Raw genomic sequence first — 24,404 nt, forward strand, 5'->3', positions numbered from 1 at the left:
CGGCGGGCCGGGGCCATGGACGAGCTCAAGCACCAGGTGATGATCAACCAATTCGTGCTGGCGGCCGGCTGCGCCGCCGACCAGGCCAAGCAGCTGCTGCAGGCGGCACATTGGCAGTTCGAGGTGAGGCCGCCCCCGGGAGCTAGGGGAGGCCGCGGGTGCCCCCACCCCCGCGCGTGGGGGGGGCGCGGTGCCGCGGACGCGGGTGGGCCCCGCGCTGCTCGCGGAGCGTGGGTTGCGCCCGACCCCCACGCGGGGGACCGCGGTTGCGCGCGTTCGTGAGCCCCCACGCGTGTTAGCGGGCCCTCTGGAGGCGTGGGGCCGAGCCCCGGGGCGGGAGGCGGCCCCGGCTGAGCGTGGAAGGCTCCGTGTGCCGCTCCCGGCCCTCCCCGGGCTGCGGCTCCCCTGCCCGGCCTTCCCCGCTGCGGGAGAGGGGACGCCGCGGGTCAGAGCGGCTCGGGCTCCGGAGGCCTCTCCTCCTGCCGCGGGACTCGGGCGGCAGCGTCACCACGGCGGGGTCTCGGGTGGGCGCTTCGGTGCTTCGCTTCCGCAGGATCAAAGCGGGGGGAGCGCAGCAGCGATGGCACGCGGCGCTCCGTCTAAATAGGATTTTGTCTTTTCCCATGCAGCCCCAGCAGCTCGCTAGTCTGGAGCTGATGGATTTGACGCTCATGGCACCTCTCCAATGGAAGTGTCTGTTTTGTGCTGCGGAAGGTCTGAGGCAGGATGCAGAGCGGGAGGCTCCCGTGTACCCACCCGTGGGGCCGGGCCACCGGCAGTAGCCCATTGCCTGCATATACAGGACTCCCAAATTTTGCCATCCAAAGCCCAGCTTTGCACGGCCGTGGTGCAGCCGTGTGGGACATAAGGGGCCAAGTGAACGCTGCTGCGTCCCGTGTCCTTTGCTGCTCGCAGCCCCGGGCTTTGTTTACCAACACAGCACGATGGTGGCCCCCCAACGCCGGAGGGATGGGCCCGGGATGGGCCCCCCCCGCTCTGCACAGGCTTAGGAACAGGTGACAAAAGTCGCTTTTCTTTAAGCCGGCTCTTTGCAGAACTTTGCCACCGTCGGGCGAGTTGCACAAGTGCTCGCAGCCTCTCCTGCCGGTTGGCGCTCACATGACTCAGAGGAAGCGCGGCTGTAAACAAACGCAGGCGAGGAGCCATTACCGTGTTCCCACTCACTTTTGGTGCAACGGTCAGATCGTTCCCTCTGCAAAATGGCCGCTGGGCATGGCTTGCTCGGGGAGCCCCGCCAGGGAGGTGCTGCCTCCCCTCCCTCGTGCCATGTTCTCAGGCTTTTGTTCTTCCTTGCGGTGCCCTTTTGCTGGCTGGCCCGGATCTGCAGTGAGAATAAATTGGTGGAGTTGGAGCGAGCTCGGCGCTGACTCCCACTGCCTCTGCTTGTGCCGTCCGTGGTTGCACGGCGCTCCTCCAGGGGCACGGTGCCAGGCCAGGCAGCTCGCTGCTGCTCACACACAGCGAGCAGGAGGCTGTGGGGTGATGGCCCCCTCAGGAGGGCCGTGGGCAGCGCGTGGGTCACCTCTCCCACTCGCTGTCCTGTCGCTCCCATCTCAGGGAAGCCATTGAGGCATCCACAGAGCGCCGGGCTGAGCTGTGGCTCAGGCTCCTTGCTCAGGTAGAAGAATATTAATTGGCTTTGTTATGCGCTGATTGCCCCTGGGGCTGCTTGGGAGGAATAAGAAGACGTCAGCTTTAAAAAATAGCTCGGTTCTGCCTTTCTGCTGCTGCTGAGTGTCTGTTCAGGGGAGCGAGGTTGTGTGAGGGGAGTGAGAGGAGGAGCAGGTGTTCGGCTCTGCTGTGGATTTCAATTCCTCTCCTGATGTATTTACAGCTTATCCAGCCCCTTCCCCTTTCTTTTGTGGCTGAAACCCCTGGGGCCATCTCCACTCACATCCCCAGGACAGATCCCCTGCAGCAGCTCAATCAAGAGCATTTATTGCCTTTGCCATTGCACCTGGCACTTGTGACACTGGCTGGAGTCCAGGTGCCACCAGCAGTTCTGGGCACATGTGGTCCTGGCACCTGGTGGACGCACAAGTGCTGGGTCCCCGGGGTCAGCCACCCCTGGAGCTGGAAACACAAGGCATGGAGTGCTAGGAACGTGGAGATGGAGGTGAAGCGATGCAGTGTTGGGGCACAGGGGCTGTTTGTGGTGTGCTTCCCCCACCCAGGTGACAGCTTCCAGGGAGGGATGAGGGCTCAAGGGATGACAGGGACCTTTTCTGCCCCATCTGCTGGTGACAGCCCCAGATACAAGGCAGCCACCTGGAGAACAGGAGCATAGAGCAGATTGAATCAGCCTCCAGTCTTTAGCCCACACCTCTGTGCATGCTTCCCATTCACAGTTATCTCCCTTTCTTATCACATTTCTTTCTGTCTCTAGTGTGGCATTGTAGGGCAGTGACATTGGACCTCACCCAGGATGAGGGCAGTGTGGTGGCAGGGAAGTGGCCACGGCTCTGTCAGTCTGCTTGGGGCTGATCTGCAGGGCTGTAGCCCTGTAATGCTGTAACGTGATGGAAAGCACAGCAGTGATAGCAGAGTAGCAAAGCCCTAGGCCGCAGCGAGCGAGGATAAGCCCAAATGCAGCAGCCACAGAAACAAAGGAAAAAGTCTGCTTACCTTCAGAACGCCTAGGGAATACAGGGATCTCCATTGAGATCCCCTCACTTCCACTGCCAACCCTTAAATGAGGTCTGGGAAGGGGTGGATGCTGGCTCCATCCCTTCCAGTCACTCAGGTACATTGCATGCACCTGAGCTCCCCTGGGCTGGCCCTGCCTTCCCACCAGGTGCTCCATCACTGCTTCAAGCCCTGACTTAGCATTTCCCCTGCAAGCCCCCCTTTGTGCTTTGCAGCCATCGCAGAGTTGCACAGTGCCTCCCTGAGCTGTTGTCGAGCCTGGGCAGAGGAGCACAGTGGGAACCACCCTGCCAGCCCCACTGCTACGTGTCCCCTCTGCAGGTTGGAGCTACCAGGCTCCAGAGCAGCAGTCACTTCCCCCACCCAGCTCTTGTGTTTTGTTCATGGGACGTAGCAACCAGGTAACCCCTGGCTGCCACGTGGTGCTGATAGGATAGCCAGGAAGCCATAAATCCCGCTGTAAATGGCCAGCAGCAGGTCTCCAGCTTTGCTGTGCTGCAAGCACAGCTGCACCTTTCCAGGACCATTTTCCTTTGGATCAATGAGCTGAACTGATTTGTCTTTCCTAGCCCCAGTTCGGCTAACACCTAGCGCAGAACATGGGGCAACCTCACCATTGTTGATCCTGCATCCATCTGGCCCCGCTACCACTTCCCAGCCCTGCTCCTGATGCCTGCCCTCCTCACCCCTCTGTGCCCCACATCCCCTCCCTGCAGCCCTCAGCCTGTCACATGCCATGGGCATGTGACACATTTACCAGATTATTACTGGTCTGAACTGGAAGCGAACCAAAACGACGTCGGTTGGACCGTACCGCCTGGCAGCTGAATTCAGCATGCCCCAGTGCACACGGTGGGCAGAGTCCTGCTCACTGCCCTGGGGAGCTCCCAGCACAAAGGCAGTGCCCACGATCTGTCCCATTAAGGATGCACTCAGCTCTCTCAGCAGCTCTCACTGTGCTTCTCCTGCCGGGGTTGGGTTTGGGTTCGGTCTCCCTCCTCTCCCTGCCTGCAGCATTGCTGGGAGCTGTGAGACACCGGCTGCGTCCTGCTCCAGGCACAGCCACAATCCTGAACGCCGCGATCGCCGCCTGCCTTGCTGCGAGCACGTGCAGGCGCAGCATTGCTTGGGGCTGCAGGAGCAGCTGCATGTGGAGTGCAGACCCAGGGCACCAGGGCTGTTCTCCTGCTGGTCCCAGAGGCAGGTGGCAGTGCCTGTGCGGTGCAGCCCCAGGGCCAGGCTTGGCCGCTGTCCCGGCTCTGCTGCGAGGTGGCCGAAACAGATGCACGGCGCTGGGCTGGGTGGCCAAGCTTGTGTTAGGGCAGTTTGGCTCTCACACCTGGTGTGAGGCCCAAGCAGGCTGTGCGTGCAGGGATGATGTAGGTGCCCTGTTTGCATGCTCCTGATAACATCTCCTTCCTTTTTTTGCTTTTTCCTTTTTTTTTTCAGACTGCGCTCAGTGCTTTTTTCCAAGAAACAAACATCCCCTACAGCCACCACCATCAGATGGTAAGTGCTCTCCCTCCCCTCCAGTGCACAGCACCAGCCAGTGGGCACGTGGGGCCGTCACTTAGCCCAGCTCGCTGCTTCCCAGCTCCCAGAGCGCAAGCAAGAGTGCTCTGATGGAGGATGCTTTGCATGGCATACAGCCCAGAGCAGCCCCAGTACAGCAGAGGGAGGCTGGGGGGCTCTGGAGCACCAGACCACATAGGCTGTGTAAATACGTGAGCTCTTGTGCTCCCTGGAGCGCCTGAGTGTGCAAACCTCTGTCCCTGCTGGGGCACACTGAGGACATGAGCACGCAAGGGGCCATGCATGCATATGGCTGCTGCCTGCTCAAGCAATCTCAGATTCTGCCCCTTTAACTCTCGTGCCTCAGCAACCTGTAATCTGCCTGGGCAGATGTGTCTTAGGGATTTGCTGGCTGCCGTGGCCTCATTTGACTCTGCAGGACAATTGGGGATTTGGAGCACGCAGTAAGCTTGCCGGGTGAATGCCTGGCACGGCTGGGCTGCCATGGGAAGGGGCTGTGGGGCAGGAGCTGAGCCTGGTGCCTGCGGAGCCACACGGCTGCAGGACCATGGTGGCACGGAGGGAGCCTCCAGCATGGCTGGGCACAGGAGCACGCGCAGCAGGGTCCCATCCAAGAGCTCTTGATGCAGAATCAGTCTTCAGAGCCTTAAACATCTGCAACCCACAGAGAGCATCACTGGTAGAGCTGCAAATCAAGGTGAGAGGATTGCAGCAGAGACCAAGGCAGCGCTGTCCCAAAGCGGCTGGCAGCTGCCATGTGTGGGATGTCATCGGGGCACATTGCCTGGTCCCTCTCTGCCTCTGTGCCACTTCTTACCTCCACAACACCCACGACACCCCAGGCCAGCGGCTGGGCTGTGCTGGCAAGGTCCCACGGATCAGTGCTGGGGCTCTGCTGTGGGTCAGGTCCAGGCAGCTCTGTGCGCAGCAGCGCTGAGGGGCATCGCCTCAGGCCTCAGTGGGAGGCAAAAGAGGGAGACTGTGAGCTGGGGACGAGCCCCGGCCCCGCTGACCGCCTCTCTCCTTCCCGCAGATGTGCACTCCTGCCAACACACCAGCCACGCCGCCCAACTTCCCCGACGCCCTCACCATGTTCTCCCGCCTCAAGGCCTCCGAGAGCTTCAACAGCAGCAGCCCCGTGGCCTCCATGGCGACATCCCCGCCGCCCCCAGCCCCACCGCTGCCCCAGTACGGGGCCTTCAACCCCGCCTGGCCCGCGGCCTCGCCCCCCGGCCAGCAGCAGAGCATGTGGACTCCAACCCCCCCAGCGCAGCCCGCGGGCTGGCCCGCCGCCGTCTCCCAGCAGGCCACGGCAGAACAGAAGGCCAATGTGACCATGGAGGCAGAGAGATGAGGCTGCGGCGGAGAGCGATTGCAGCGGGGACCCCTACATATAAATTTATATATATTTTTTCCCCCTCCCCAAAGAGGAAAGAAACTCTGCTGCCAGGGGGTCTGGCAGCCACAGAGACACACGAGCAAATAGCTGCCTTGCATGGGTTTGGTTTGAAGTAGTTTTTACTTGTCCTAGAGCTGAACAGAGCTCCCCGGGGAAAGCAGGAGGCTGCGTGGGACAGACCGCTGCCGGCCTCTGCCTGGACTCAGGGAGGGAGCAGCCCCCTCCTCTTGGGACACTGGAATTTGCATGCGAGTGACACTTACAGAGGAGGAGGTCCCTTCTTCATGGTCCCTGCGCCAGACCTTGCCCCAGTGTCCCCCTTCCTTTGGCCCCACGTGGCAGGGTGGAGGGTGGACACCCCACGTTTGTTTTTCGTGAGGAGGAGAAGGAGAGCAAGGGCTGCTCCTGCACCCTGGGTGTGCTGTGCTGAGGGTGAGCAGGGCTGGGGCGGGCGCAGAGCCCTGGGGGCAGATGCGGAGCCCTGGGTGAGCCACATACCATCCCCTCACCCTCCTGGGATGGGGTTTGCCCAGGGGCTGTTTGCATGACAAAGTATAACCCTACAGACTGGGATCATTTTTAACCCCTCTGTTCTTTTCTTCTCCTGGCGGCTGCAAGTCTCTCCGGACGTGCCACAGCTGCTTGCAATACACGCTCTGCTTTGAACCTGGTGTCTTTGCTTCGTTTTCAGCAGTGGTGGGGTGTGAGGACCATCCAGTCCAACCCCGCCATGGGCAGTAACACTTCCACCAACAAAGACTGCTCAGGGCCCCATCCATGGCCTTGGGCACCTCCAGGGATGGGGCACTCACAGCTCTGGGCAGGGCATCACTGCCCTCTTAGTGACTAATTTCTTTCCTATATCCCATCTAAATCTCTCCTCTTTTAGTTTAAAACTGCTGCTCCTTGTCACTACAGAGCCTCATAAAAGTCCATCATTCTTATAAGCTCCCTTTATATACTGAAAGGCTGCAGTGAGGTCTCTCCGGAGCCTTCTCCTCCCCAGGCTGAACAAGCCCAGCTTCCTCAGCCTGTCTTTGTAGGAGATGTACACCAGCCCAGGGCTAACAAGGGACCTGGACTGGTCACAGTGCTCACAGGGACTCAGCACAATCCAGAAGCTTCCCCATGGGGAAACATCTCAAGGGGCTGTGGGGAGAGCAGCACATGCTCAGCTGGGGCTGCAGTGGGGCAGGAACCACGTGCACTGCCCAGTCCTCGGGGCTGCACCAGGACCCCTGCAGGTCCTCCCCCAGGATGCCCTGTACGCTCAGGAACCACACAGAGCCTAGAGCCCAAGCAGCATATTCGAGAGATCTTTATGGCATATGGTGTTACCCTGCTGTGATGAGAGGCTTTGAGGGGGAAGGAGAGGCTGGGGCAGCGTGGCCCCCACCCCTCCAATCCCTGAAGCCCCTTGCTGTACACTCACACCACCCGCAGCCAGCTCAGACCCCTGCCATCCTGCTGCCACCTGCAGAGGCCTGCCACCGACCCACAGAGGAGACCGTCCTTGCCCGCATGGCAGCACCTGCAGCACAGAAGGACAAACAGCACCGTGTGGGGCACAGCCCCGGCAGCACGCAGCGGGGTGAGCATGCACAGCAGGGCTGACAGTGTGCGGGACACTTGGGACAGGCACTCACAGGAGTACGGGGACACGTATTGGCTGCCATACTTGGAGTTGCGGCGCACCTTGTCCGTGGCGCGCTGGGCAGAGGGCTGGGGGGATTTTGTGCCTTCAGGGCAAAAAGCAGAAGCACTGTTAGCAGCGGGACATGAGGTTGGGCTACTAGGTAGATGGCACCCGAGCCACCCCAGGCACTGCTAGCTCGGGCTGGAGCTAACGCGGTGCCCCAGGGCTGCTCCCCTACCTGGCAAGTCCCTGCCCTGAGCAGCGATCCCGTTGGTGGCCTGCGTGTTTAGCCTGCCCTTGTAGATGATTCCATCAATGCCCAAAATATCCACTTGACCCTACAGGGAGGAGCAGCCAGTGCCATCAGAGGTGCCCAGCTCCTGGCATCCCACCCCAGCTGGGCCCAGCTGGTTTCCAGCACGCATGGCACGCGGGGACGGGGCTCACATTCTTGTAGGTGAGGTCTGTGGGGACTCTGAAGGGACAGATGGTAGCGAGGGAGCCAGAGGCGGACGGTGGCCTGGCAGGAGCTGTGGGGCCCTGGCTGATGTGGTTGCTCCCTTCGGTCTCCCTGGGAAGGGAGCACTGATGTTACAGCTCCTGCCAAGGGAAAGGGACCCCAGCGGGAGAGGCAGGGACATAGTGCACCTGGCAGGCCTCACCTCCCTGGCAGCTGCTGTGCCAGGCAGTTGGAGCCACCAGCACTGGCCTGATGGGACTGGAGGTGCAGGTTGGCTTTCCGGACTGTCACCAAGGTCCTGCGGGTGAGGACGTGAAGGCAGAGCTGGGCAGAGGTCAGTAGTGCAGGTGCAGCGCAGCGGTCTGACCCAGGGGCTGCACACTACTCACGGCTTTGGGGCTGTGGCCAGAGGTCTGTCGCAGGAGATGCACTTCATGGGATCAAAGAGGTGCCTGCAACACAAGGGCAGCTGCTCAGCGTCCCACCGACACGCAGGGATTATGTGAGGTCCCACGGGTGGCCAGCACCCCATGGGCAGGGTGGGACAAACGGGATCTGTATGGGATGGACAGGGCAGGATGGGACAGGACTGGAAGCAATGGGATGGGACCGAGAGGGACAGGGTGGGGTAAGTGGGATGGGATGGGATAAGACCTAGCAGCTCTCACCTGTTGAGGCCATTGGCACCGCTGGCGTCAAAGTAAGGTCCCTGGCAGTGGCACTGCTTGCCAAGCCTCCAAGCCTGCTGCTGCTGTGCCTGTGGTGAGCCAGCACCACACAGCACAAGTTCAGGGAGGGCAGAGGGACACTGCTGCCCCTAAGGGATGTTGGTGGCACCCCGGGACATGCTCAGCCCTGGCACAAGGCAGGCTCAGGGCTCACCCTCCTTTTGCAGACCGTACACAGGGGAACCGTCCCCTGGCCTGGCATGTCCCTCCATCCTCCCCAGGTGACACTGCTACCTTGGAGTTCATCTCTCTGATGAGCCTTGGGGCTTTATGCCTGTCCTGGCCATGCAGGGACATCCTCTGCAGCAAGTCCTGCATCATCTCACTCAGCTGGGCCATGGTACGTTGCAACTCATCCTGGTTTACTTTGGTCTCCAGCACAGTCTCATCTGCTTTCTGAGGGGATGTGGTGTCAGCCATCCCCACCAGACCTCTGTCCCAGCATGCCCATGCTGTGCCTCTTGGGGTGCCCCTACTCACAACACCCACACCCCATTCTAGCAGCACACAGTCTGCAAAATCCTGGCACGCTGAGCTGCTCTGAAATGGGGACACACCAAGGCTGGACAGGCCTGCCTCCAGCCTGGACCTGGTGCTAACTACAGCACAATAGTCTCCTGACCTGAGCTGGGGACCATGCTCACCTGGGTGTCCTTGGAGTCACCCCACAGCTGCTCTGCAGTCTCCTGGAGTCTTGTGCACTGCTCTTGCAGCTGTCCCACATGGTTCAGCACCTCCCTGCCAAAATCTGGCCCCTGGGGAGGATAAAACGCGGCCCATGTAAGGCACAAGGAACCCACATGAGGTGGGTTCCAGGACCCCAGTGCTGTCCTGGCGAGTGGGGTGATGAGATGCAGCCTCCAGACTTCTGGGCAGCACCGCTGAGGCCTGGGCAGCTGGGTGCTTTCACTCCTTTGTCCTACAGGTGCCTTACTTCTTCCTGCATCTTCTCCAGTTGGATGGCCACATCCTCTGAGGTCCCCAGGCAACCTGAAAACACACCAAAGCTTTGCTGCAGGCAGCATGGCTGGGAGAAAGACAGAGGGATGCGGGGGCTGTAGTGGGGACCCAACCAGGACAGCTGAGCATGGCCATGCCATGTGTTGCGCCTAGCAAGGCCCCGGGGGCTCAGCCCAGCAGAGTGACCCAACACGGTGGAGATGTCAGTGCTCACCGTGCTGCTGGAACACACTCTTACTGCAGGTGATGCAGGTCTCGATGCCCTCGTGTTGCTCTGACAGCCGGCTCACCCTGTGTGGGGCCTCGAGGGCTGGCTCCTGTGAGGCCTCAGGGATGAGCTCCTGGCTGGAGAGCTTCTGAAATGAAATGGCCCCAAGGTTTAGGAGAGGGAGAAGAGCCCTGTGCTGTTCCTGAGCTGAAGGGCATTGCTAGCCTCCAGCAAAGGAGCTGGTAACCAGGAGCGTGCACATACCTCACCAGCAGGCAGCCTGCAGAGCGAGCACAGCACTCCAGTCTGCCAGGGGAAGGAGCTCAGCTGCTGCCGCACCTCCGCCTGTGACCGGCAGAGAAATCAGTCCTGCTGTGGCATGGAGAGCCTGGGCAGACCCTGCGGTGAGGACAGGGAGACCAGACCTTGCCAGCACACTCAGTACTGCCCTGCCCCCAGTTCTGCAGGTCAGGGGTTGGGTATTTGCTTCCAGCCGCTTTGTCAGGCTCACCATTTGGCCCAGGATGCTCTGCAGGAGGTGGGTGTGCTCGTCCTGCTGTACTGCCCGCTCTCGCAGCTCCTCCAGACCAGTCTGATAAACAGGGACATCAAGGGGCTCAGCACCCACAGGGACTGAGACCGGTGAGTATCAGCATCAGCAGTGTCCAGCACAGGCATGGCTGGGCTCCATGGCTGTGGGCTGTGTTTCTCCAAAACCCGCGGGTAGATCCCAGCTCCACTCATCCCTGTAACCCCGTGCCACTTTGCCATACGTGGGGGTGCCCAGGGAGCCCGATCCCTCTGCTGAGAGCTGTCTACCAAGTGCCCAGTTCCAGTCACATACCTTCTGGAAACTGTCCTTCAGGAGCTGCAGCTCCTCCTGGAAGGCCTGGATGGTGGTCTTCAGGGAGCAGGTGTTGGTGAGCATCTCCTGCAGTGTGTCTACGACCTAAGGAACAGCGCTCAGCTGCTACCTCTGAGTGGCACGCAGCACAGACCTGGGACTGGAGGAGCCTCCGGGACACAGGGCCCAGACCCAGTGGGGCTGCCACAATATCAACCACATCTAGCTGGGCTAAGGCCATGCCCATAAAGCCCCTTCAAATGGAAATGAAAGATGTTCCAAGGGGACAAGCATCCCAGCCCCAGCTTCTTCACCCTAGCAAAGTGCTCCCACCTTTTCCTATTGCTCTCTTTCTGATTCTCTCTTTAATTATGCTTAAAGTTGAGGTCACAAGATATGAGATGGGATCACAACAGATGGGGAAGTGTTGAGTTTTCTGCAGGCCAGCCCTGTGCTGCCTCGGGGATGTCACAGAATCATTGACTGGCTTAGTTTGGAAGGGATCTTAAAAATCATCAAACTCCAACCCCGCTGCCATGGGCAGGGGTGCCAAACGCCAGGTCAGGCTGCCGAGGATCCCATGCAGCCTGGCCTTGAGTGCCTCCAGGAATGGGGCACCCACAGCTTCTCTGGGCACCCTGAAGTGCCTGTCAGCAGACACAAAGCCACCACAACTCATCCAACGTGTGCCTCAAGTGATGAAGGCAGCTCTGATGTCATGTGTTTTGTTTCCAGCACAGGGCTTGAACTTTAACAGACAAATAAACGGAACCTGCGCCACGGCCTTGTCTCCTATAGGAGGTACCCTGCCTTGGCGTGGGGACAGCTTGCCCATGAGGCAGTGCTGCTGTCATCTGTCACCTCTATTCTGCATTGCAGGGCAAGCAGGTTATGGGACGTGATCCTTGCCAGCACATGGACACTCTAGCCCCCAGGCACAGCTGTGGGGACCCTTGGAAGGGCAGGAGGGACCCAGCAAATCTAAATCTCAGAGTTTACACTGCTGGAGCCCCAGAGGCAGATGAGAAGTGGCCAGTGGCAGTGTTAACACACTGCAGTCTAATGAAACTCCATAGCAAAGCTACAGTCACCCAAACTAGAAATACAACTCTGTGCTCTGCCAGGTTCTCCAGTCCTGTCTCAGGAGACATCTTCAAGGACATGGACATAACACAGGCACATCACTGCGCAGGGCGGGATGCTGAGGTTGGCTCCTCACCTTCGTCATCCCCTCCTCGATCACCTCCATCCTCTTCGTCAGCTGCACCATCTGCTCTGTGTCAGCGGCCGGTGTGCTAGGGGCCTGCCCATGGCTCTGCAGCTCTGTGGTACCCAGGGGCCCACTGGGGCGGCCTGGCTGGAGGAGGATGCGGGGCTTTGCGCTGACCTCAGGCTGCAGGAGGCCCCTCTCATCCTCAGAGAGGTTCGTGGCAGCATCCTGCAGCTGCAGGTGCTCCAGGAGCCCGCGCAGGAGAAGCTGCAGGGCGCCAGCGTTGATACTGCAGCCATGGGGCGTGCGAAAGGCGATGTCCGCCAGATCTGCCAACGTGACCGCCACGCTCATGCTGCCTCTGGCGCCCGGGCAAGGCGGGCGGGCTGAGGTCACAGCCCCGTTACCCGGTGACAGCCGGAGGTTCTGGCCCCGCAGCGCAGGGCCGAGGCGCCGGAGGTTCGCACAGCGCCGCGAGGCCGCGCTCCACCCCTTCTCTGACAGCCGCCGGCGGGGAGGGGGCGCCCGGCCTGCCCCGCTACGCCAGGCCGCGGCTCCGCAGGCCTCAGCCGGGCCCGCCCCGCCACCCGCCCCGCAGCGCCCCGCCCCGCAGCCCGGCAGGTGCCGGCACACAGCGCCGAGAGCCGCCAGCCCGCAGCGGTAGGTGCTTCTGCAGGACCGGGGAGCTGGCGGGCGGGGCGGGCAGCGTGCGGGGCGCTGAGCGAGGGAGGGAAAGCCGGGGACTCCGTGCTGCGGCCCCGAGAGGTGAAGCTGCGGTAGGGGAGAGGCCCAGCAGCGCGTCTGCAGCCGCTCCTCAGCGTTGTCCCGTCGGCCTGCGGGTGCGCTCAGCAGCGGGGAGACGAAAGGGCCGGGTGTGCGGGGGCCCGGAGCGCTGAAATGTCACCGCGTGGAAAGCGAGGTCGTGGGCTTGGGAGCAGGGAGAACGGGGTCTGCCACGCGGCCCCGCTGCTGCGGGAGGAGAGGGGAGCGGGGCCGCACAGCCCGTGTCAGAGCGAACAGGCCCGGCTTCCTGGCAAGGAGAGAGAAATGCTGTGGCTGATGGGGATGGCGTTGTCCGTCAACGCGTTGGCAGCTCCCTGTGAAATGAGAAGAGCCCTTTCAGCTAATGGATACTGTTCTGCAACAACACGTTCCGGGTAATAAATAAAAACTAGCAGGAGGTTTTAGCCATCAGAGCACAGAGACCTTGGTTCTGCCTCCCATGGGGACTGGAGCGGCAGCGCTGCCGGAGCTGTTACGGAGGCATTCAGCTGCTGGACGGCCGGCACAGCACGCTGGGAGCTGCAGGCCGGGATGGGCCCCTTGTGCCAGTGTCCTCTGGGCTGTTCACAAGGGCCATGCTCAGGCTGAAACCACTCCAGGTCTCTGCAAGCGTGGGCGTGTGAGTACTGTATGACCGTAATGCATCGCTCATTCATACTTACTTAGGAATGAAACAATCTTGGGTCACTGTGGAAAGCATGGGCTGAAAACTTCCACAAAGGTTTCCCGGTCTGAATGGTGCAGCCACGTCCATGTGCCTAGGAGATCTCTGGAGCATTCAGCGATGCATCTGCTCTGTTATCCCTGGGTGCTATGTGAGGAAGGTAGAAAGAGAACAACCTATGAGCACTACAGGGCTGCACCGTGGTGTGGGCTGTGGCAGAAGGGGGAGGCTGTAACAAGGGCAGGATGGTGGAGCAGCTCTCCCAGATGTGCCCCGGAGCTGGCTGCTCAGTGTTCCCACTGCTGCTGGGCTCCTGTGGCTGTGTCCATGCAGGGCTGGGTCAGGGAGGTGCTGAGGAAACTTCTCTTTCTGAGCCTCTGCGCTTCCCAAGACAGAAGGCTGTGCCGAGATCTTGCTGTGTTTCCTCAACAGGTCCTACACAAGTCTGTTCAAGTTCGGTTCCTCAGGCACCTGCTCTGACTGGAGCCCATCTCAGCTGCTGTTGAGGAGGGAGGGTGTCTCCGTCAGCGCCATGTTTCAGTTTCTGAGCATGTTTTTGGCACTCACCTCCCAGTCAACCATGCTTTGTGTGTGTGAAGTCGTGCAGTGATTCAAAGCACGGTGACTGCTCTCCTGGATGGAGCACAACTGGCAGATGCTCTCCATGAGTGCAGCTGATGCTCTCCTGCAGCTAAAGGTGTTCCGACAGGAGCCAGGCTAGGGCGTGCCCACAGCACCAGCACTGTGCTTTGGGGGTTCTGTGTCCTCAAACAAGTGTTCCCAGCACCAGCCTTACTCCAACATAATAAGAGAATGGCTGTGGGCCACCCCTCCTTCAATTTAGAATTAAACAGATAGATACTTGCATTTTAAGTATGTGGATGGTGCAGAGGTCTTCCACCTTGAGTGGTTTTGGAAGGAGACAGGCAGTCTTCCATATCTGCTCAGATCCAAGCTTTTCTTTTCCCGCTATGGGCAGGGAGAAGAATGAAATTAAGTCTTCTACATCCATTTGTGGTGCCATTATAGAGCTCTACGTTTGTTTTCTTATAATTACTTTAATCAGAAGATAATATCTTAGCCTGAAAGAAGCTAAGTTTCTAACATTCTTTCATTCCTGTAAGGCCTGCATCTGGGCTGTGCATTAGTTCTGTTGGCATTACCATGGGATGTGCATGTGCCGGATGCCTGGTAGTGCTGAGACAGTTCTACATGCAGGCATGTTTACTTTGCCCTGGGATAAGATTGATGGCTGCCAGCTGAGAGCAGGAGCAAATAGTATTTAAGTAATGTAAAGATTAAAATAATAACGAAGGCAGCGGGGCTAAGTTTAATTTCAGGTGTCAAGAGAGGTTTGCCAGCTTCTAAGTGAAACGTGAAAGGGCACAGCAACGAGGAGCCGCTCTCGCAGAGCGACCTGTGCAGAGCTGCTGATAACAGGGAGGGCAGGGAACTGGAGAACACCAGGTAGGTGCTGATAGCATCGCAGCCCTGGTGTTCTGAAAGGGGAATGGTTCATCACACAGCGCTCTTCCTTCTGCCCAGTGCAATAGGGTGGCAGTTTGCTGTGGGAATTGTGGTTGCTCTGCTGATCTCTGTGGAGTTTGGGTTTGGCTTTTTTGCTCCTGGCGTCTGGTTTTGCAACTCTTGTGAGGACAAAGAACTGCGGTCTGAAGGTGAGATCTGCTCTCCCAAGGATTGCAGAGCAAGGCGTGGGAGCGTGCCAGTTTATAAACACAGATGTGCATGTACCTTTTTTATCTTCAGAAAACACGTGGCGTGCAACTTCTGCTTGGGACGTGCCGTTCACGTTGCTGTTTTCCTGTTGTTCCCGGTGTCTGTCCCACGGCTCGAGAGCAGCAGCACGGCTTCCACAGGCAGCGTCAGATCCGCGCATGCTGTGCTGCACGCGTCTCCTTGTGCCATCAAAGGGAACACAATTAATACAGAAGCCATACAAACCACAGCCCATTTTCTCATCAGTGCAGAGCCGTGGAGGCAGGGGGAGCGCCGCTTCTACTTCTGGCACAGAACGCTGACGGAAGCTCTTGGCTGCTGCTGAAATGTTGCTTTCAGCTCCTTCGCTCCCAGGCGTCTCGTGGCTGTGTTCTGACATCTGCTGTGTTCTGGGGGAGAAAAGGCTCTGGCAGCCCAGCGAGGGGAGCAGGCACTGGGCTGCGATGGAGGTGGAGCAATGTCTGGTTTTCTTATAGTTCAAGAGCACTTAAGGTTATATGCTGAGATGGTGGGCCCTCCACCCCGAACCAGACATTCCCACTGTGCATGACCCTCACCTGCTGCGATCCCACTCTCTGCATTTAGGCAGATCTCCGCCAGCTGCACAGGGAGGGCTCAGGAGGCCTTTCTTACCTCTGCAGCACCAATCAGATGGGGCCCCGGGGAGTGTGGGGCGGGGGGCAAGGGAGGGTCAAAGCCTTTTCTTCTGAAGGTGCCCTGAATCAGTCGATTGGAAAGATACAGCCCCCTCGGTTGTTTGGGGGGAGCAGCCAAGCACTTGTATTAAAAATAAGCCCTTATTGCTCAGAAATTCCCTGTGCGTCTTCCCAAAGCCCCACAGCTGGAGAGGAGGTGTAATCTTTGAGATTACGGGCAAAGACTGCTGTGCCCAGGGAGAATTATCGTACAATTGATTTCATTTAGGTCACAGAACAAAGATTGTCATGTGGACAGACATCAGGAAAACTTAACCATAGCCTGAGCTCTGGGGGCTGGATGGGAGCACCAAGCACCAAGCCTCAGGACAGCTGCTCTCCACATTCTCACCCCTTCTGTTTTCTTTTTCCCCCCCATGTGGCCATGACTCAGCCCTTCCCACTGCTCTGCGTTCCCTGGTTTCTGAACAGGCTGGTGTTGGGCCAGCAGCTCCAAGGGGACAGTTGCGTTGCTTTGCTGTTTTCTCCCCTGGCCTGTCATTGTACCCTGCTTTCCTCTGATCTTTTCCTCGTTCCTGAATTACTGAACTGTCCTAAGTGGCTGATGTGGCGGCCCATATTAAGTAATCTTTGCTTAATAGTTTTGGTTTTACTGAGAGCAATGCTCTTTCTGTCAAGACTTAGACACGAGGGGAAAGCAGACAGAGCTGTTGTGTATTTTGCTTTAAAAATAGAGTTGGCTTTAAAAGCAACAGAGGCCCTCCATCTTTTCCCAAATTCAGTGGTTACCAAAAGAAATATCTGTAATGCAATGGAAAGCACAACAATGATAGCAGAGCAGCAAGATCCCAGGCTGCAGCAAGTGAGGATTTGCTCAAATGCAACAGCTGTGGGCACAGAAATAAGAGAAAGAAGCTGCTTACTTTCAGAAGGCCTCAGGTAGGCAGGGCTGTCCATCAAGGTCCCCTCACCTCCCCTGCCAACCCTTACATGAGGCCTGGGAAGGGGTGGATCCTGGCTGCACCCCTTCCAATCACTGAGGTACATTGCATGCACCTGAGTTCTCCTGGGCTGGCCCTGCCTTCCCACCAGGTGCTCCATCACTGCTTCAAGCCCTGGCTTAGCATTTCCACTACAATGTCTCAGACAAAAGCACGAGAGAACTCAAAGCACGTGATACCATGAGACGGTTGATCAGGAAACAGATCTCCAAGACCCAAGCTGGAGTGTTAGAAAGCAGACATTCTTCAGTGTCAGTGCTGGGTGCACGGGGGTAATCCTCCTACCATGCATAGCTTACACGAAAGATTGTCAGTGTGTGTGCATTACTTGTGTTACATATGCAGAAGTTTCCCAGAAGCGTGTTACGTATTCAGTGACCGATTCCAAGCAGGACCTCCTATTTGCTTGGTGCAGAGGCTCAGCAGAACTTCCTTATCCCCTTGGTTCAGACACAGCTCCTTCTGTTATCTAGATAAAAATTGCAGGGCAGGGGTATCCACTGATGAACACTATCAAGCTTAACTATATTGCTGGAACTTGTATCACGCAGGGGTGGTGGTCTTCTTTAGCACCCCCATTTTTGGGTACACTGTTTTGTTGTTATGCTGACCAAGATAAAAGCATTTCTGTGTGAGGAGGCTCTGGGAACAGGCGCTGCCAGGTTAAAGCAGCCTTCCTGAGGGCACGCCAGCTGCTGTGATGAGGACAGCCCCGCACACTGCAGCTGGAAAACCCAGCTTCAGTCCTGGGGCTGCTGGAAACCCTCTGTGTCTGGCAGTAAGGCAGTGAGGTGCTGACAGAGAAAGGCTTTGGTAGAGCTCAGGGAGGTGGGTTGGTGGTGTTGCTGTGCATTGATGATGCTTTGAAATCAGGGGAAGTGCCTGGGTTTTAACAAAGAGGCCTTCTGCTTTCTGTGCCTGCTGTTGTGGGGTTGGTGTGGCTCACATCCTGCATGTGCCACAGTGGGGATGGTGCCCGGAGCTGTCCTGGGGAGGTACGAGGGCATCATCTCTTCTTTCTCCCTTGTTTTTTAAGGGAACGTGGTGCTGTGTGCTCACCTGCAGACCTCGCTGAGCAGGGTAGCTGAGTTATGTCGGATCTGCTTATGTCTGAGCAGGGCTGGTGCTGTGGCTGTCTGCGTGTCCTGTAGGATTGCTGTGCCTCCCAGCAATCAACAGCAGCAAAAGAGGATGGTGGGGAGCAGCTCTGGCATGACCAGAGTGACGGGTGCATGGCAGTTCTCTGCATGCCGCTGCTGAGCAGCAGGTTTGGGGCGAGGGGTTACGAAGGAGTTGGCAAGAACTCGCATCCTACACACGCTGCTGCTCAACCCCAAACCACGCTGCTTTGCTGTGGCCTTACAAAAGGGTGAATGACACTGAGCATTTCTCATGAGTCCTCTGGAAAAACACAAGGTGACACTGTGCTGCTAAATCAGAGTGTCAGCAGCTCTGCTGGTGCCAGGCAGCGCTGGCGGGGGGGACAGAAATGCTGGTGTTCTGGAGGCTGCGGCTGGTCCTACAGCAGGCTTTGGTACTTGGATGTATGTTTCGGAAGCAAAGTGGGCCTGGAGTCACCACCCGTGCATTCAGAGTCATCTTGTGTTGCACAATCTGCAGGGGAGCTCTGCACGGGCTCTGGGCGCCGATTGGTTCTGATGCTGAAATGTGGCTCTGACTCCACAGGAGAGCTGATCCTGTACGGCTCTCATGTCTTCCTCCCTCGGAGCTCAGTGTGTTATTTAATGGGAGTCCCGCATTAATCAGCTCCATTCAGCAGTGCTGTCACTGTATTCTTTGACTTTCTCTCAAAAAATTCTATAGAATGAGGGAGTAATGAACAAACAGGCTGTTTTGATTGGGGCACAGCAGCATCTGACACTGCCATGTCCCCGGGGCGAGCTGTATCCAGCGAGCTGTGCTTGGGCCACCCGTAAGGACTGCCAGCTCTGAGGAGCATGGGAGATGCTCACTGCTGAGCATGGCCTGGGTCACTGCGGCTGTTCCGGACCTGAGGGGACAGGGGGATGGCAGCAGGAGCACGGTTCAGAAATGCCTGCAGGAGCTCTGTGTGCCAAACACCACCTGAGCCGGGTGATGCTGGCTGCTGGCAGGCAGCGGGAGCGCAGAGCGCTGTTCAGGATGAGGAGCGGGTGGAGGTAATCCGGGTACACATAAACCTAGGCTGAAAACTGCAAGGTTTTCCATCCAGTTAGAGCCGTGCTCTGTTCCTTCAGTTTAGAGGAATGGGAATTTTTGCTGGGAATGCCATCTCCTCTGTCCATCCCCAGCCTTTTACTGGTTGCCAGCTCCCGCTGGGTCTCACGATCTTGAGCCAGGTCTCACTTCCAAAGGGCGTGAACTGCGCAATTGTGTGATTCCATCAGACCTTCAGCTTAGGTCCCAACGAGCTTAGCCCACGTTGTCTGTACGACTTTCCTCCCTCTGGGCGCTCACCTGCAGCCGTGCTGGGAGGCAGCGCTGGGAGCGACGTGCGGGGTGAGCTCCGGCTGCTGTCAGCCCCGTGCTCCTCATGGAGCTCGTGAGCGGAAATGGGCAGCAGCGGGCTTTGTGCTTCTCGCCCCGAGATAAAAGAAAACATGGGAGGGACGGCTTCTGAGAGGCTTAGAAGCAGCAGCAGGCTTTCCTTTCCTCCGGGGAAGGGCACGCACGCAACATCTCACGCTTTATGGATCTCTTTTAATAAGCAGGATATTGCACTAGGAGTAGCTGAGCGCGAGCAGGGCAGCTCTGCGGCCCATAAACATCCTCCCTTCCTCTCACTGCTGTCCCTGCGGGGCAGCTGCTGGCTCCACGGTGCGGGATGGCAACAACCGGTACCAAACACGAGTGTCCGTGCTCTGAGCAGGAGGTGGCAGCTCCTGGTGCTGGGTCAGAAGGACTGCTGCAGCACAGGGCTGGCACTGCCCCTGGGGCTCAGCTCCTGCGCTTTGGTACTGGCTCGGGATGGCAGCCAGGGCGTGCTGCAAGATGTCACGTTCTGGGAGGGCGGTGATGGGATCTTTCCGTGTGGGACAGAGGGGCTGCCCCAGAGGGCTGTGCTCCTGCAGGAGCCCCGTGCAGGGCGGGTAGGCTGGCTGCCTTTGGAAGAACAAACCTTTTTCTCTACATCCCTGGCAGAGCTAAAAGGAGCACGGCCCAGTTTGTGGCTTTGTAGGTCACGGAAGGAGAAGGAGAGCTCTGCAGCGCTCAGCACGCTGGGGATGGCTGCTTTGCTCTGCTTGGGAGCGCTGCGTGAGCCTCACATGGGCTGTGTGTCTGCTTCTGAGGAAGAAAATGGAGAGGAATCTGTCCCCCCAGCTGCCCCACTGTTGTGCTTTGAAGCTGCGTGTCTGCATCATAATAGTTAATAATGCTGGTAGAGATATTACTCAGTAAATACCGACATCCTGGAGAGAGGCAGTGGCTGTTTGGGTTCTGCTCAGCTCCTCAGCACACTGAGCTGGTCCCCAGGGCAGCAGCAGCCCCAGGAGCACTGCAGCAGCATGGTCCCGTGTGCCCCAGCCTGCCAGGGACCAGGCCTGGGGGATTTGGATGCTGTGCTCAGCCCTGAGAGGAGCTCCAAGCGCTGCCTCTGGGGCATTGACAGCAATGTCACCGTGTCCCCTGCCCCGTGCTGGATGGCAGCCTTCCCAAGCAGAGTGAACAGCCTCTTGGTATGTTTCCCAATTTAGTCACGTCCTATCAGCTGTAACTGAGCCAGAGTAAACAGGAAAATCGAGTTGCTTGATGTCATTGCACTTCCTCGGAGTGCCAGGCCCGCCTCTGGCTCCCATCCCTGCTGGGTCCCCCGGCACAGCAGGAACGTGATGGCAGCACCAGCACGGGCTGAGGCACACGCCATGCACGCCAGGTGCTGCAGGGTCTGTGGGGCCTCCCCAGCCCATGGGATGAGAACTACCCTGGGCTGTACCCCAGCCCCTGGGCGTGCAGGTGGGGCTCTGCAATGGGCCAAGGGCAGCGCGGCCGTGCCCGACACCGATGGGTGCCCAGAGCCACTCTCCCACACCTGCACTGGGGAGGGGAGGTGGGGCCGTGCAGCCAAGGCAGCTCAGCAGTGCTGTAACCTGCTTGCTTTCTCCTTTTGCACAGGTTTGGTGGGGTAGGACAGTTCGCAGGGCACGCCGCTGAGAACTTGCGTTCCTACCTCTGGCAAAACCTCTGAGCTCCTCGTGGCAGGGAGGAGGCCAGGTAAGTTCTCAGCCATCAAGCCCGTCCCAGCTCACGATGCGATTTAGAGCTGCCAGGCAGCGTTCCGCCCTGGGTTTGTTGCCCAGCTCAGGGCCTGCCCGGCTTTATGGCCAAGGCTTTGTAGGCTTTGTATTTGCCCTTGATGGGGCTGAGGCCAACGCCGCAGTGCTGCCAGGCCCCTCGGTCAGCTGCCACCCATTCCCAGCCAGCACCGCGCAGCTCCGAGGCGGGCAGTCCGCTAACAGCGCTTCCTTGCAGGGCAGCCCTGAGCCATGTCCAACGACCCACCGCCACCGTACCCGGGAGGCCCCTCAGCACCGCCGATAGAGGAGAAGCACGGCCCGCCCCCTGCAACAGGTACTGCGGGTCCCAGATGCAGGCGGGGTGGCTCTGCTGAAGGGGCAGGAGCAGGAGGAGCTCTGCCTGCTGCTGTGCGTGAATTTGGGCTTCTCCTGGCCCAGAGGATGAAGCTCTGGGCATGCTGCCCTGGGGCAGTGCCTGATGGGCACTTGCCCGTGCCCTTTGTCCTGTCCCCGCAGTTGTCACAGGCCCTCCCCGTGTGCTTTATTCCCCTTCCCCGCAGTCCCCGCTTCCCATGCTGTGTCCCCTTTCCCTGTAGGGGCTCCGGATCACTCACCACCGTCTGCTGCCTCCTGCCCTGGCTGCTCACTCTGTGTTTCCTTTCAGATGGCGTCTCCCCGGTCATGGTGCAGCCTCAGGGGGCTCCCATCCCTCCTCCTGAATTTGGGCCCCCCCCATATGAGCCTCCACAGCCGGGGTTCATGCCCCCACACATGCCCACAGACAGCTCCGGGCCCTACGTGCCACCTGGTGAGTGCGGAGAGGAGCTGCGGGCAGCGGGTGGTGCTGGGCGAGGGAAGGTGATGAACGGGGGCTGGGGAGGAGGGGGGCACGGTGCCTGCAGCAGGGCTGCCCACATAACCATGGTTGTGATACGGCAGCAGGGCACTGTCCTCAGAGACACGGCCTCTCCTGCCTCCTGCAAAAACACATCTCTGCCTGTTTCTGTTTCCCAGCAGGTTATTACCCACCCCCAGGTCCCCACCCTCCCATGGGCTACTACCCTGCCCCGGGCCACTACCCACCGCCTGGCGGCCACACGGCAACGGTGCTCGTCCCTTCAGGGACCGCCACCACAGTGACCGTGCTGCAGGGCGAGATCTTCCAGGGCGCTCCGGTGCAGACCGTGTGTCCCCACTGCCAGCAAGCCATCACCACCAAGATCACCTACGAGATTGGGCTCATGAGCTTCCTGCTGGGCTTCTTCTGCTGCTTCGTGGGGTAGGTGCCGCTGGGAGCCCCATCACGGTGGTGCTTACTCTGCACTGCTCCTGGTGGCCCTAGTGCCAGCGGCTGTGGCCGAGCTGTTGGACGCTCTGGGGCCTCAGCACAGAGGTGTTACCGGGGCAGCACACAGGTTTGTGGGGTGGCAGTTTCTGGGGCCCTGGGCTCCTGCCAGCTGCGGGGAAGGTGCCTTCCCCAAAGACTTTTTGTAGAGCCACCAGCATCAAAGAGGCTGCGTGCCCAGACCTTGTAGCGCTGCAGGTTGGCAGCAGCAGGGGTTGGATGGGTGGGGGGGAGGGGTCTGCCACGGCTGGCTAACAGCAGCGAGTTCTCACCCCTTCTCCAGACTCCAGAGCGAACCCCAGGTGCAGCCCCTTGCCTGCTTTCCCTCCCACCCCCACAGCTGGGAGCCTGAGCTCACAGCACTCTGCATCTTCCTGTGCTCCAGGTGCGATCTCTGCTGCTGCCTCATCCCCTGCCTGTTCGATGACTTCAAGGATGTGACACACACGTGTCCCAACTGCAAGGCCTATATCTACACGTACAAGCGCATGTGCTAACAGCACCCCGGGAGCCTGAGCCACTGGAATGACACCGGCCCCTCTCCCACTGCCGTCCTAATCTATGCGTGTGCAGCACTCCTTCGCTTACCCTTGGTGGTGTGTATGTGCCTGTCCCCGACCTCCCTCCTGCTCCGGGCTGTGACCGCCTTCCCCGAGCTCCGCTCCTCGCTGTGTACGGTCAGATTGGGGACGCTGGTGCGGGTGCATAGGGGATGAGGGGCTGAGCCCCAGATGCTGCGTGCAGGGCTCCCTCTGGCAGCTGCCCTGCAGCACATAGGAGCAGGGCTGTCGTTCTGCACCCCATCGCTCCAGGGCATCAGCGCAGCTCCTCTCACCTGGAGCAAACTGGGGACGAGCAGCAGCTGCTGGAGGTGCCCACCCCTCACTGCAGCCCACTGGACATGGGGAGTGTGGATACGCTGCCCCACTTGCTGTTCTGAGGGGATGGGGGAAGCCTGAGCAGCTGGCAGAGCACACTGCAGAGGCAGCACGGCCGCTGCAGTCAGCTGCAGTCCTTTTAGGAAGGGGCCTGGTGGAGGCTTGGCCTTGAGGAGACAGAGCAGTCAGTGCCAGGTTCCACCTGGCTCAAGGCCCTCTCCAGCCAGGTCAGCATGGAGCCTATAGGCAACATGTCCCAAGTGGAGGCACACGGAGCTGCCTTCAAGGCACGGCTGGGGAAGGGGCTGCAGCACAGCACCCTTAACCAGCCCATCCATCCCGCTAGGGAAGCCCCAGTGCCTGGTGGCCACAGCTGCTCCAGCTGCATGCATCTCCTCCCAGCCCTGCTGCAGACATTTCAGGGAAGGAAAGCCCCTGGCTGTTCCTCACCCACCTGGTAAGCTATTAGCAAAAATGCATCCAGCATGTTGCTACCTGCCCCTGGCACTGTAGAATAGGGGACTTTGTTACCTGACTGCAGCTGGCTCCCAGCTCTGGAGCAGATCCCTACCCACCTGCTGCAGAGCTGCACCCCACCCCAAGCCCAGCAGGGTCTGTGGACACCGCAGCAGCACCCACCCTGTCACGGCAGGTGTGCCCTGTGTGGTTCCTTGTTGCATGTGGGTGTGAGGGTTTATTTTTAGCTCACTGCAAGTGGGGCAGAAGGATGGGGGCAAGTAGTGACACGAGCTGCCAGCAGCACTGTGACAGATGAGGGCAGGAGGACCTGAGAGCCATTCTCAGTCTCTGTGGCCGTGCCTCACGCTGCTTCCCCTGCTCTCACCTCCTACAGTTGGGGCAGCTGAGGTGTGCAGCCCCCAGAGCTGAGCAGAGGGGCTTCTCAGGGAGCATGTCTGCAAACAGCCTGGCCTGCACAGGCAGCTGCTGTTTGCTCAGAGGTGGAACTGTGACACTAGTCCCAGTGTTTGTATGTAAATAAACATAAGACCCTGAGCTCGGTGTACATCTTTTCTTACCCCCTGAAAACAAACATACAGATCCACCCCAAGTTAGATGAAGGGGGGGGGGCGGCTTGTATGAGTGGGGGATTGTATGAGTGGGGGAATCTTGGCAACATCAACCACTGGAGGAAGAGCAACAGTTTCCTACCCCAGCCCCAGGTGATAGGGTCAGTGCTGGGCCTGGCATAGGTAGGGGACCTTCCCCCTGCGCAGCCCTGGGCTGCACTCCAGGTTTCCTCAGCTCCACCACTCAGGTATCCCTTCTCCTGTCCAACCCCTCACCAAAGACAGCGCCAGAGGAAGGCTGAAGGGTTCCTGGTGGACTATAAGGAGAGGAGGACCTCTGGATGCACATGAGTCAGAAAACTAAGTGGGTGAGCCTTTACCCACCCTGCTTCTCCCCATGAACCTCCTCTCCAGCTTTCCACATCCCCCATA

The 24,404-nt window shown here is 59.1% G+C and overlaps 3 protein-coding genes and 2 long non-coding RNA genes across 7 annotated transcripts; 2 read left to right on the forward strand and 3 right to left on the reverse strand.

Annotated features, from left to right (window-relative positions):
• On the forward strand, nt 7-6,265 carry UBALD1 (UBA like domain containing 1). Its single transcript, XM_021411877.1, has 3 exons — nt 7-123; nt 4,117-4,176; nt 5,234-6,265. The coding sequence occupies exons 1-3, from the start codon at nt 16-18 to the stop codon at nt 5,552-5,554; spliced, it is 489 nt and encodes a 162-aa protein (XP_021267552.1). The 5' UTR covers nt 7-15; the 3' UTR covers nt 5,555-6,265.
• LOC110405973 lies at nt 1,167-3,006 on the reverse strand. Its single transcript, XR_002443187.1, has 2 exons — nt 2,647-3,006; nt 1,167-1,342 (listed from the first exon to the last, which is right to left on the reverse strand). It is a non-coding gene; the product is annotated as an uncharacterized LOC110405973 (long non-coding RNA).
• On the reverse strand, nt 6,417-12,290 carry C13H16orf96 (chromosome 13 C16orf96 homolog). The gene is made up of 15 exons (XM_021411864.1): nt 11,655-12,290; nt 10,436-10,540; nt 10,103-10,183; nt 9,856-9,936; nt 9,598-9,739; nt 9,358-9,413; nt 9,068-9,178; nt 8,658-8,819; nt 8,364-8,452; nt 8,085-8,147; nt 7,898-7,993; nt 7,683-7,806; nt 7,474-7,573; nt 7,246-7,338; nt 6,417-7,130 (listed from the first exon to the last, which is right to left on the reverse strand). The coding sequence occupies exons 1-15, from the start codon at nt 11,997-11,999 to the stop codon at nt 7,048-7,050; spliced, it is 1,731 nt and encodes a 576-aa protein (XP_021267539.1). The 5' UTR covers nt 12,000-12,290; the 3' UTR covers nt 6,417-7,047.
• Nucleotides 12,220-23,958, forward strand: CDIP1 (cell death inducing p53 target 1). Of its 3 annotated transcripts, none has more exons than XM_021411874.1 (6): nt 12,220-12,305; nt 20,600-20,698; nt 20,957-21,055; nt 21,386-21,529; nt 21,736-22,000; nt 22,452-23,958. In XM_021411874.1, exons 3-6 carry the CDS (start codon nt 20,971-20,973, stop codon nt 22,561-22,563), a joined length of 606 nt encoding a protein of 201 aa, XP_021267549.1. In that variant the 5' UTR covers nt 12,220-12,305; nt 20,600-20,698; nt 20,957-20,970; the 3' UTR covers nt 22,564-23,958. The 3 variants fall into 3 exon arrangements, with proteins under 3 accessions (XP_021267549.1, XP_021267551.1, XP_021267550.1); XM_021411876.1 differs by having other exon boundaries at nt 21,739-22,000; XM_021411875.1 differs by lacking the exon at nt 12,220-12,305 and adding an exon at nt 19,681-20,360.
• Nucleotides 12,665-16,452, reverse strand: LOC110405972. The gene is made up of 4 exons (XR_002443186.1): nt 16,409-16,452; nt 14,845-15,218; nt 12,852-14,061; nt 12,665-12,742 (listed from the first exon to the last, which is right to left on the reverse strand). It is a non-coding gene; the product is annotated as an uncharacterized LOC110405972 (long non-coding RNA).

The sequence above is a fragment of the Numida meleagris genome, chromosome 13 (genome assembly GCF_002078875.1).
Source record: "Numida meleagris isolate 19003 breed g44 Domestic line chromosome 13, NumMel1.0, whole genome shotgun sequence".
Taxonomy (NCBI): domain Eukaryota; kingdom Metazoa; phylum Chordata; class Aves; order Galliformes; family Numididae; genus Numida; species Numida meleagris.

What these genes read in the sequence shown, in the direction of transcription:
- UBALD1 (XM_021411877.1), top strand. Translation starts at nt 16, where the DNA reads ATGGACGAGCTCAAGCACCAGGTGATGATCAACCAATTCGTGCTGGCG. An exon ending in CGGCACATTGGCAGTTCGAG is followed by an intron (nt 124 to 4,116) that starts GTGAGGCCGCCC and finishes TTTTTTTTTCAG; the next exon opens with ACTGCGCTCAGTGCTTTTTT. An exon ending in ACAGCCACCACCATCAGATG is followed by an intron (nt 4,177 to 5,233) that starts GTAAGTGCTCTC and finishes TCCTTCCCGCAG; the next exon opens with ATGTGCACTCCTGCCAACAC.
- C13H16orf96 (XM_021411864.1), bottom strand. Translation starts at nt 11,999, where the DNA reads ATGAGCGTGGCGGTCACGTTGGCAGATCTGGCGGACATCGCCTTTCGC. An exon ending in GCAGGCTGCCTGCTGGTGAG is followed by an intron (nt 9,740 to 9,855) that starts GTATGTGCACGC and finishes ATTTCATTTCAG; the next exon opens with AAGCTCTCCAGCCAGGAGCT. An exon ending in TCAGAGAGATGAACTCCAAG is followed by an intron (nt 8,453 to 8,657) that starts GTAGCAGTGTCA and finishes GGCTCACCACAG; the next exon opens with GCACAGCAGCAGCAGGCTTG.
- CDIP1 (XM_021411874.1), top strand. Translation starts at nt 20,971, where the DNA reads ATGTCCAACGACCCACCGCCACCGTACCCGGGAGGCCCCTCAGCACCG. An exon ending in CGGCCCGCCCCCTGCAACAG is followed by an intron (nt 21,056 to 21,385) that starts GTACTGCGGGTC and finishes GTTTCCTTTCAG; the next exon opens with ATGGCGTCTCCCCGGTCATG. An exon ending in CGGGCCCTACGTGCCACCTG is followed by an intron (nt 21,530 to 21,735) that starts GTGAGTGCGGAG and finishes TCTGTTTCCCAG; the next exon opens with CAGGTTATTACCCACCCCCA.